The sequence below is a fragment of the Homarus americanus genome, unplaced genomic scaffold (assembly GCF_018991925.1).
Source record: "Homarus americanus isolate GMGI-L3 unplaced genomic scaffold, GMGI_Hamer_2.0 scaffold19318, whole genome shotgun sequence".
Classification (NCBI taxonomy): domain Eukaryota; kingdom Metazoa; phylum Arthropoda; class Malacostraca; order Decapoda; family Nephropidae; genus Homarus; species Homarus americanus.
In genome coordinates, this window is record NW_024732238.1 from 6699904 (window position 1) to 6712447 (window position 12544).

The 12544-nt window shown below is 37.7% G+C and overlaps 1 protein-coding gene across 1 annotated transcript; it reads right to left on the minus strand.

Annotated features, from left to right (window-relative positions):
* Nucleotides 1-12544, minus strand: LOC121868408 (deoxynucleoside kinase-like). Its single transcript, XM_042369017.1, has 6 exons — nucleotides 12227-12544; nucleotides 5065-5285; nucleotides 4100-4233; nucleotides 3357-3475; nucleotides 2203-2392; nucleotides 1-595 (listed from the first exon to the last, which is right to left on the minus strand). The coding sequence occupies exons 1-6, from the start codon at nucleotides 12417-12419 to the stop codon at nucleotides 478-480; spliced, it is 975 nt and encodes a 324-aa protein (XP_042224951.1). The 5' UTR covers nucleotides 12420-12544; the 3' UTR covers nucleotides 1-477.

Below are 12544 nucleotides of genomic sequence, written 5' to 3' on the forward strand. Positions count from 1 at the left end.
TTCATTTACATTATTTTATATATAAATCATTTCACTTATTACTAGACTTTGGTTAAAAAAATATTGGCAATTATTAAATGCCATTCATTCACAGTACTGTACCATCCTCATATCTGAGGGATGGCAACTACAGTCCTCCACTGGAAACATCTTAAAATATAAAACTATATTTCCATAAAGAAACAAAATTTGATAATCAACAAAAAAGAGACATGAGTCAAGTGGTCCCAAAGTACTGCATTATTCCCAACCATCAATACGTCTTTCATGTTCTTGCACAACTTAACCACACTCAAACATGTTCTGTATGAAGCTTAATACTGTACTGAGTATGGTAAGTCAAGCATCCTGACCACCAGAAGGTATATGCTGGCACTCACTTGTTGAGGTTAATATAATATTTGAATCCCATAGTTTTTGCAAAACATTTCAAACCAAATAAAATAAATCACATTTAATTAAATAAAAGTTTAACCATCATACAACAGCCTTAACCGGCGAGGATGGTTGAGTAATGACTGAGGCTCCCATGACACTGCCTTCCACCAGCTTCTTACACAGGATGTCTGATGTATGTTCTTCAAACTTTTTGTACCTGTGAGATATAAGAATAATATAAGGAAATCTATTTTCCCTGTACAGTTATTGTCACAGATACTAAAATACACAAACAGGCATAGAGTAAATATAAGAGCAAGGCACAGTATTGATTTAAAAGTTTGCTCTTAATAAAATATTACAGTATCAAATAAAACTTGTAGGAGGATTATCGCAAGTACCAGCAACTAGTGACTGACACTCCTCTCAATGCCTCCATTACTCTATGTCAGTCCGAGGAGTAACCACACGGTCTTTGTTGTGACTACTTGATTCCTGACAATAGTTAACAGCATAAAATTCAATAAGAAAAGTTAAATGTGCAGCAAGTATTTTAGATGAACATAAACTATGGTATCAAAAAAAGGCAGAAATAAATAAATAAATAAATAAATAAATAAATAAATAAATAAATAAATATATATATATATATATATATATATATATATATATATATATATATATATATATATATATATATATATATATATATATATATATATATATATATATATATATATATATATATATATATATATATATATATATATATATATATATATATATATATATATACAGTGACCCCTCCGTTAACGAACTCAATCCGTTCCAGAAGGTCGTTCGTTAACCGAAACCATTGTTTCAATGGGTTTTTGGGTAATTGGTTCCAGCTCACCGAAAATTTCCTAAATTCAAAAAAAATGGTAGAAAAGTTCACTTACTTTGAGGTGTGTATGTAGAAGGCTCCTGGATGATGATGATGATGATGGGATTTAGAATGGGGGTGGAGGAGAAGGAAGAAGAGAGGCATTGGGGTGGAAGAGAAGTCACCCCATGGCACCATTTCACCCATAAAATTTTAGCTCTCTGGTGTAATTCAAGATTATTTTCTTTAAATCAACACTGCACTGCATTATATATTGTCAATATATAAAATATATTTCAAAATGACCAATAATTTGCTTGGAAACACAAAAAAAAAGGGTTTAGTTGAAGAGAGTCTCAAGCAAGATGTTACCTCCAGTGAGAACAGAGAGACTAACGCCTGTTTGCTGTGTTAAGAGGCTGGATGCCGCGCATTAAACTAGTCACTTTACCTTCAATTATGTTCAATAATTGTTAAAATGACTAAAAAATTGAATATTAAACTTTTAAAATTATTGAACAGTATAAACTTCTTGATATTTACTAAAATAGTAAGGAATTTAAGCCCTAGAACCGATTAATGTATTGGCGGACTGATACTAAAGCTGGTTGCCCGGTCAGTGCAAGCGAAAACACGTTGAGGTCGGTTCGTAAGAACTTCGTTAACCGAATTGAAGATCCTTATGGAAGGCAGTTCGTTAATCGAAATTACGTTAACCGAGGTGTTCGTTAAACGAGGGGTCACTGTATATAAAGCTTCTTTTCTGAACAACAGTAGATTTGATTTAACATTTTAACATCTAAAGAAACAAGTGCAACAGGAAACGGCTATTAATAACTCTAAAACATTCAGTCGGTCAAGCAAGCGAGAGTGAAAGAAAAACACTAAGAACAATAATAATAAACAGAAGAAAACACACCATTCACACAACCTCTGGAACTGAACAAGCAGTAACTCACATGACAGGTAAGGAATCATTGGCATCCAGGACAAGCACAGGACATGGCAGAGGGTATTTCTTCTCTATCAGCCACTCCTCGTGTAGTCTGTGGAGGTCCTCTAAGTACTGAATGGGAATAGTTTGCTCTTCTGAACGTGATCGTTTCCTGATGCGATCGTGGAGCTTGCAAGGGTCAGTCCTCATGTACACTGTGGAGATGATGAATAAACAAAACTTTTATCAAGTACTTCTAAGGAGCTCACATGTGTCTATAAGAGCAATACAGTTCTTTATCAAATTTTCCTGTTATTATACAGTTTAATAATTCCACATAAATCAACTTGCTAATACAGTACTATTCTGGGTTAATTACAGAGGAATCTTGACATAATGTTAACTAACAGATCACAGCTCCATTACACTGTGGTAAGACTGTACGTATGTTAACAAACTCAGCTGGTTTACAAATTAAAATTTAAACACTTCACTATTCAGAAATACTACAGAAACATTAACCAATAATTCTGACACTAATTTCTAAACGTGTATCGCCTTCATATCACTCAAACTACCCAGTAGCCCACCAGACCACCCAGCCTCCTGGGTCCTTCCCTTCACCTGCCTCCAAAGTCATGTACTGAACTGCATTACAGTACCATACAAAAAATGTCAGATGTACACATCACTTACTATACTGAGACCTTAAAATGTAAAAAGTAGTCACAGCTAATTACCATCCACATATTAAAAAAGGATTTAACACCTAAGTCCCATATTATAGTTACAAACATACACTGTATCACAATACAAACTTAAAACACATAGACAGAATCACACCATAAGATGTATACAATTGATTTAGGAGTGTGAGCACCATGACAACAGACATAAAACTAAACATACATAAAAACAATCATGGCAGAACACAACCTCTGATGCAACACAGAGACTTTAACATAAGCTTCAGTGACAAAACAAAACTTCTCTGAATCATATTGTACATACTGTATGAGTACAGTATCTATAAAGCACACAAACCCTTAACATTGCTTGTACATGTACAGGGAATCCTATGCATGACGTAATTTCATCAATATTTCTGACCCTTTTAAAATCACAAAACATTTAAATAAAACAGTTGTATTATTCTGCACAAAGTCTGAAAAGACATACCAATGAGATCTACACCAAGGTTGACGTGCTGCGTTATCATCCTGAACCACTCACAGTAAACGCTAAACTCTGCATCCAGCAGTTTCCCGCTCCTGAACAAATTCTCCACAAAGCAGTACCTGGGGTAAAGATCAAACACTGAAATAATCCACAAACAGTGCAATATATATGTTACTTTGACACTTCTACATAAGGCCTAAAAAGAATCTACTTTAACCCCTTGTGTGCGAGGTCCTCTGTACAGAATAAAATCGTTTGGTGTTAGGTATAAACACAGACCGTCTCAAATCAAGTTAAAAATGGTGTCCCATAGTGAAGTGGTTATGCCAAAAGATATTAAAATATTCAACTGCTTAATGTAAACATGGATTAAACACATGGCGAGAATAATCAGTTCACCCGAAGAATAACCACACTAATGCTACCTAAGAGGTCAGGTTAGGATTGGTTAGGTTAGGTTATTGTTAGGGTGTTAAACTTCAGGAGAAATAAGTCAGGGTTCCTAATTTTCAGGTGACCCAAACAATCAATTATAGTCGCTTAGGTAAAATAATCAATAACACAATCAATCACAACGCTTCAACCCGAACACCCTCTACGATGTTCACTCTCACTCCAACCTTCCACTACACACTCCATCACCCTAAACGTCACACACTCCACCATCTCCGACACCACACACATTCCACTACCCCCAGCCCCACTATCCTGATGACTATGGCAATTCTTCCACTATAACTCACCTGCCACTGTACACAGATCTTTCTATCAGTTTAACAGGTAGTGAAGTAGACTGCAGGTGGTGCTCCAACATGGTCATCTGTACATACGCCTGGAAGGTGTGAGCCCAGCGAGATGGATCCTTGTACATCAATTCCTGCAGGTGCAAAATTTCACTGAGGTTGTGTTGTACTGTACTCTTAAAACTTAGATCACCTGAAAATTAGACACCCCATTTTATTTAACCTGATTATTAACCACTCTAACACTAAATGGGAGGTTAGGTTAGTGTAGTTAATTCTAAGGTGAAATAAACTGGGTGTCTAATCTTCAGGTGATCTAACTTAGAAACTGGTATACTGCTGAGTAGTCTTTGTATAGCATGATATCTTTGACCACCAAAATAATATATATCCACTGTATAGTATGCTGTGTCACTCATAGCCTAATGGTTTTCATCAGGATTCTCACTAAAACATTTAATCAAGATTCAGAAAGATACGAGAATAACTCGTACACACTTGTCTAGACTTAAATAAAACCTCAAGGTACAGTACAGGACAAATAGTTCTGGGAGCATCTGAAGATGCTAACCTACCCCATAACCCATTCCACCCAAAATAGTGTTAGGATGGTTAATATTTCGGTGAAATGAGCTGGGGGATATTCTTCAGGTGGGCAGTACCGGTCTACTTTTTATCGTATTATTGTTTCACCTTTTCTAACTCTAAGAATTCGCACCATTTATACCAATAATATTTTGTTTAACCCCCAAAGCAAATCAAACTACAAGGAACCTTTATGGAATATGAATAATATGAATATGTTAAATAATGATAATAATAATAATAAATAAAATACTTGAAGCCGACAGAAAACATCTTTAACTTAAGGGTTAAACAAAAACATCTTACTTAGTCACAATGTACACAAACAGTATTAATAATTATAAATAAACTAAGCCTCACTTGACACTTAGTTAACTTACCAACAGATTACAACCTCGGACATTGCGCCACTTATCGACAGGTTCCTCGAGGACTTCAACATCACCACACTGAGAGAAATGTTTCAGCAGCGTCGACTTCCCACTGCCAATGTTCCCCTCCACACACACCGTGAATTTGGCACTTGGTCCATTTTCCAACGACGTGAAACAACTCATCGGGAGGGAAATTCTTGTCAGACGTTTGTGTACTAGAGCCTGTTCTGGGAGACAAAGTTCGCGGTAATATTGAGCTGCTTGTGGGACTAGCAGTGCGAGTCAAAACTTAAATCAGCCAATCAGGAGAGAGGAGATGATTACACAACCCAGACAACCCACCAATCCCACGCTGTCTCCGGCGAGCAAGATCTCCAGGTGCCCTTTCAGGAACTGACGATACGAGTTATTAAATAACAAAGATAATACATAAGCGTCACAAGAAAACAAAAGTATGCTGTATATCACATAATTCATTAAGTTTTCCTATAACAAGTACAAAGATACTCAAATTATCCAACCAGGAGCGAACTCGTAACAATAGTTTTAAATTAGACAAATTTAGATTTAGGCGCGAAATAATGTAAACATTGGTTTGGAAATAGAGTAGTGGATGAATGGAACAAGTTACCAAATATTATCATTAACTCGAATACGCTGGATAGCTTCAAACATAGGTTGGATGGACATTTGAGCAATAGGGTTTGGGTGTAAATGGGACTGCCCGCAGTATGGGCCAATAGGTTCGCTGCAGTTTTCTGCATTCTTATGTTCTTTGTTCTTTTAACATACTAACATTTATTATACACGAATACACATAACCAATAATATTTATTTAACAAAATTTTGTAACGTATGCAACAATATTAAAAACTAATTCAAAAGCTATTTCAGTTAATATATAAGTGAAAATAATGAAGAAAACTTCAATGGCACCAACACATTGCTTGGGGTGCACTGTGACGTCCGAAATCGTGCCAGTTTGACACATTGGAGATAGTTATCATTGTCATAAAATATTATAATCGTTCTTAGTATTGGTTAAAATGAAAGAAAATATATAAAATTAAATTCAAAATTAATTAAGTGCATTGATAACAAAAATACAGACACTATAACCGTTTCAAGGTAGAGTTAATACATTCGAACATTTGTTTACAAGGTTACAAAGCGGTGCCTGACCTCACCAGTCTGCAGATAACGAGAATTTGAAACCTTAGTATACTTTTTACCTAAAATGAATTAAATAAATAAAACAAAATTAAAGCATCCTTATGTTTTACTTGGTAACTGGAGACCATCACAATTTAGCAAACCAGCTGACGACTGGAATTTCCTACCACCCTGCATCACACAATCTAATATTACTTTTTGGACGTATGATTTGGGCCACGGACATTTGGTGGACGGAAATAAAGTCCACAGGAAAAAAAGTCACATGACTTGTACACATTGACAACACAATATATATATGATGGCATTGCACGTAGGTTAGGTTAGGTTAGGTTTTTTCCGTGCCTTTTTATCTGACTTTTTATCTTGTGACTATTTTTCCCGGATTCGGACATTTGGCTTGGGCCAGGGTGGTTATGAGTGACCTAACTGTGACCACGGCAACACCCACTGGTCAATCCCACAAAATTTATACTAAACTGCTGTACAGTACTTTTTATTTTGTATGATAACTTTTTTTTGTGCACCAATAGTATATACACATGTGCCTCAACACTCAAAATGATATATTCTTGAGCAATGAGATGCATGGGCTAGCAAAAAATCCCCAGCAACTGGAGATCACCACTCCACAAATAACCATAGGCCGGTGAGCTTGATCAGCATAGTGTGTTAGATACTAAAGAGCATAATACGATATGCCATGATGGAACATCTAGTATGAAACCACCTTGTGAAGGAATGCCAACAAGGTGCTGGATGTGTGGATCCAGATCCTGGAGAGTGGTGGCAATATCGACAATATTTTTTTTTTTTTTACGAGAATAACCCAACCGGGCACAGGTCAAACGACCCACAACGGAGCCAGGGGGGCGAAAAAAACGTTAAGAAATTGTAAATATAGAAAAAAAAGGTTATACTGTATTAATTTACACCACGAAGATGCTGGAAAACCAGCTTTTTAAAGCGAGACAGATTGTAAGAGCATGGACACACAGAAGAAGGCAGAGCATTCCACAGTTTGGCTGTGTGAGGAAAGATGGAGGTACTATAACGGGTTATTCTCATGTGACCGACATCCACAGAGAAACGGTGGGCACCGCGGGCAAGACATGTGTTACGAACCCACGGCCTTGCCGGCTGTACACAGGATGCCAAATCCACCGAACATTGCCCGTTAAAGTACCTATAAAAAAGAGAGAGTGAGGCAACATTGCGGCGAAGAGAAAGGGAAGAGAGATTGTCGACTAAAGGAGGAGAGTTAATAAGACAAAATGCCCTTGATTCCACCCTATATAATAGTTGGACAGAAGAAGAGCCACCCCAGATATGAGAACAGTACTCCAAGTTAGGACGAATGAATCCCTTATATACTTGGAGCAACTGCTCAGGAGTGAAGTAGCTGCGGCATCTGTACAGCATTCCCAACTTTCGGGAGGCAACTTTAGTTATACTAAGGATGTGTGATTTCCAGGACATATTAGAGGAAATGGTGAGGCCTAACATATTTATTTCAGAATTTGGGAGGGTGATAGCGTCCTAAAATGTAATTGGTGGGAGATCGTCTAATTTACAAAGTGTAATTGGTAAATATTGAGTTTTATTACTATTGAACTTAACCTCCCCATTCAGAGATGCTGCACAGATCCACGTTGATAGAAGTAATGATATCAGTTCTAGACACAGATCTAGTTTGAGAGTTAGGAGGAAGGGGAAAATGTGAGGAAGATTGAAGAGTAGAATCATCAGCGTAAGAATGGATATAATTAGTTGTAGTGTGAAGTAAATCATTGATAAAAAGGAGGAAGAGAGTTGGTGAAAGAACACAACCCTGTGGGACGCCACTACTGGTAGAGAAAGAGCGAGAAATCGATCCCTTGACAACAACTGCCATGGGTCGGTTCTCAAGGAAGCTAGAGATGAGAAAACAAAGTGGGGGAGAGAAACCAAAAGAGGGCAGTTTAGATGGCAAAGACTTGTGCCATACCCTGTCAAATGCTTTGGAGATGTCGAGAGCCACGACAAAAGTTTCCCCATAATCCCTAAGAGAGGATGACCAAAGATGGGTGCAATAGGAGAGCAGATCACCAGTAGATCTCGCCTGGCGAAAGCCATACTGGTGATCCGACAAAAGAGAAAGGCGTTCAAGGTGACGGAGAAAATGGGAGTTCAAGATAGTTTCGAAAATCTTAAGAGAGGGATGAAGTTAGGGATTAGAATGGTCACCCTTCTTCAGGATGGGCTGAACCAAGGCATGCTTCCAAGAAGAAGGAAAAGTTTGGGTTTTGAGGCAAAGGCGAAAGAGGCGAGCAAGCACAGGGGCCAGGGCTTCAGCACACTCCCTCAGAACACGAGGGGGTATTCCGTCCAGTCCATGCGCCTTACTCACATCCAACCTGGATAACACACCGGCAACCCTGCGAGTGGAGATTATAGGAAAGTGCATAGGTATACTGTATATGAGAATGTTGCCAAGGCTTTTGACAGCATACCTCATGAAAGATTGAAAATTAAACTGGAAGTGTACAGAATTCGGGGAACTGCCCTAGTGCATATCAGAAATTTTCTTCGTGAACCTTGTCTTCTGTTTTTCTTTTCTTCCACACCAAATTTTCATTCTGTTGGTTAAAACTAACTTATCCATAAAAATTGCATAAAAAAATATCAGAAAATTAGGTAACGTCTGACTTTAATCTTTACCAAGCACTGTATGTAAAGGTAGTAAAGTTCTAATGCTTTTCCTTAATAAAGTGTAAAATTAATCAAAACAAATTATGATGTACAGTACAATACTGTACTGTACTCCAAAATCCACTTCAGCCTTAGTATCTGTTATCATAAATAATATATCACTGACAAATCTTATAAAACAAGGACTTATTTACTCATGTTAAGAGGGGAATGAAAGATTCCTCACAAATACTGATGTACACTTTGACACTGAAAAGAAAACTCTCACTGATTTTACCAGGAATGAACCACTTAGCACTGGTACAATCATTCAATTGTCCATTCCTCTTATAGTCAGACTTCGTTCAGTAATGTTTTATTCTTTTCATCAAACCAAAGCATTTACTGTACTGTAAAAACTGTAACATGTTATTCATGTGTAAAGAACTTCATGTGAGAGATTTCATTGCTTAAAACTGCATCAAAGAAACATACATGAGATTCACAAGCGAAAACTAAATTTTGATAATACTAAATCAATTGTTTTTGACTGATTATCTACAAACAGCAGCTTCTTTCTTTCCTCATAACAACACTGCAAATAAATCACAATTATTCCTGAATATAATCTACTTCCTTCTGAGACCATTTTGGCGCTTGATATAATGTTGTCAACATTTTTTACAATGACAAACTGTCACAGCAATGTTTCCACATGAATGTTTACAGTGACTGCTACAGTATATCATTTACCTGAAACAAAATTAACCAACAAAACCTACCTTACCTAACTTAACTTAACCTAACCTACCCAACTAAACCTACCTAACTAACTTAACCTAACCTTACCAACAAAACCTACCTAACTTAACTAAGCCTAACCTAACCAACAATAGATTAGGTTAAGTTGATGCAAGCCATCGTGCATTAACGATATAATGTAGAGACTGTCAGTTGATAGCAAATATCCAAAGTAGGGCCACCAGACTGGTGCCTGCACTATGGCACCTCAATTACCCAGAGATCAGAATGCCTGCAACTGCCTACCTTATACTATAGATAGGTAAGAGGTGACCTAATTGAAATTTATAAACACCTTAGTCCAGTATCCATACCTGGAGTTGGCAGACTCCCGCCCCACAAGGGGTCACAGCTCAAGGTTGAAGAAGCCACAAGTTCAGAAAAATGTGAGGGCAAACTTTTTGGAATGAGAATTGTATACTCTTGGAATCTGTCAGGCACTGTTGTGAGCTCTTTCAAGGCCAGACTTGACCAACATTGGCACAGGTTCAGATACATTCAGGAGCCAGTACATGGACAGTATTTGCCAACAGTGCGTAACAGAGACGTGACCAACCGCCCAAGCGGCTAAAGAATCGATCAGTGGTGAAGAGGATAAAAGTAAAAAGCAGCCACTATAAGTGTTTGTATGACAAAACATTAAACACAAATATGGCATCAGATGGACATAAATATTTTCAGCCAGAAAAATATTAAAACTGCAATTCTTGTACTTAATTTGTGGTGTTCGTGAGTTAAGGAAATTTTCTTCAATACACAATAAGTAACAAATAGGTGTGCAAGAACAATTATCACCATTTTATCTCCCTAAATACTGTACTTGAAATTCGGTGATACTATAGAATGCGATCTACAGAGCTGGAGTTGGTCTACTGGGATATTTACACTGTAGCATCTATTAACCCAACCTAACTTAATCTAATATATTTTAACCTAACCTAAGTTAACATAACCTAGGTCAGGTTAATGGATGCTTCAGTGTAAATATCCCGGTAGACCAACTCCAGCTAGGTAGACAACATACTACAGTATAGAAGCACCCATGTGGTAGACAGCATACTACAGTATAGTAGCACCCATGTGGTAGACAGCATACTACAGTATAGTAGCACCCATGTAGTAGACAGCATAATACAGTATAGTAGCACCCATGTAGTAGACAGCATAATACAGTATAGTAGCACCCATGTAGTAGACAGCATACTACAGTATAGTAGCACCCATGTAGTAGACAGCATAATACAGTATAGTAGCACCCATGTAGTAGACAGCATATTACAGTATAGTAGCACCCATGTGGTAGACACTAGACAGCATACTGCAGTATAGTAGCACCCATGTGGTAGACAGCATACTGCAGTATAGTAGCACCCATGTGGTAGACAGCATACTACATAATGCACCCATGTAGTAGACAGCATACTACAGTATAGTAGCACCCATGTGGTGACTAGACAGCACAGTATAGTAGCACCCATGTGGTAGACAGCATACTACAGTATAGTAGCACCCATGTAGTAGACAGCATACTACAGTATAGTAGCACCCATGTGGTAGACAGCATACTACAGTATAGTAGCACCCATGTGGTAGACAGCATACTACAGTATAGTAGCACCCATGTGGTAGACAGCATACTACAGTATAGTAGCACCCATGTAGTAGACAGCATACTACAGTATAGTAGCACCCATGTAGTAGACACTAGACAGCATACTGCAGTATAGTAGCACCCATGTGGTAGACAGCATACTACAGTATAGTAGCACCCATGTGGTAGACAGCATACTACAGTATAGTAGCACCCATGTGGTAGACAGCATACTACAGTATAGTAGCACCCATGTGGTAGACAGCATACTACAGTATAGTAGCACCCATGTGGTAGACAGCATACTGCAGTATAGTAGCACCCATGTGGTAGACAGCATACTACAGTATAGTAGCACCCATGTAGTAGACAGCATACTACAGTATAGTAGCACCCATGTGGTAGACCGCATACTATAGTAGCACCAAGATATCTTTAGTCTAACCTAACCTTACATGACCTAAGTTAACCTAACCCTACTTAATCTGACCTAACCTAACCAAACTTTACCTAATCTGACCTGACCTAACCTAACCATTTTGTAGACCACACACTATAATAGCACCTGAAATTCTGTGTTAAATGTTTAATGGTATTACTATTTCAAATCAATTAAAGCTGTGAAGTCTGCTGATTTTTCATAGAAAACAAATTTAAAAATGCCGCAATTTCACTGTTTTATAGTGGACACTGTTGTAGTTAAAACAAATGCCTTGAAAAGTGTTAATTTAAAAGCTAAAGGTAAGTTAACCTAATCTTAAAGTAAACGAACCTAACCTTTACTTAATTAACCTAGCATAATCTTAACACCTGCCGTGGGCGAACTTACTGTTACCGAGACGAGGGTAAGCGGCTGTGAAATCCTCCATATTAGCCTTATCTTAATACAAGCTAAAGACACGCCTAAATCAACACAGTGAAACATGTACTTACCAAACAGCTCTGCAACCTGAAGTGTGAACCTCCTGTTGTGACTAGAACTTGTGGAAGCATAATTGCACCATTGTTGCCAGGCCCCAGACATGTCGCCGTAGGTTAGGATCTTCACTACTTGTTTAATTTTGAATTTTGGTAACAAGGAGGTCAATCTAGTGAAAGTCATGACATAACGGAATACATATATCATCTCATCATCAACGAATTGAAGGAGAATGAGGTATCATTAATAATTCAAGGTGTTGTAGTTCACCAATCCGCAGGTTCCATCATGTTGTTATGGTTTTGTGTTGTACATTCGTCTTACCTCAAAAT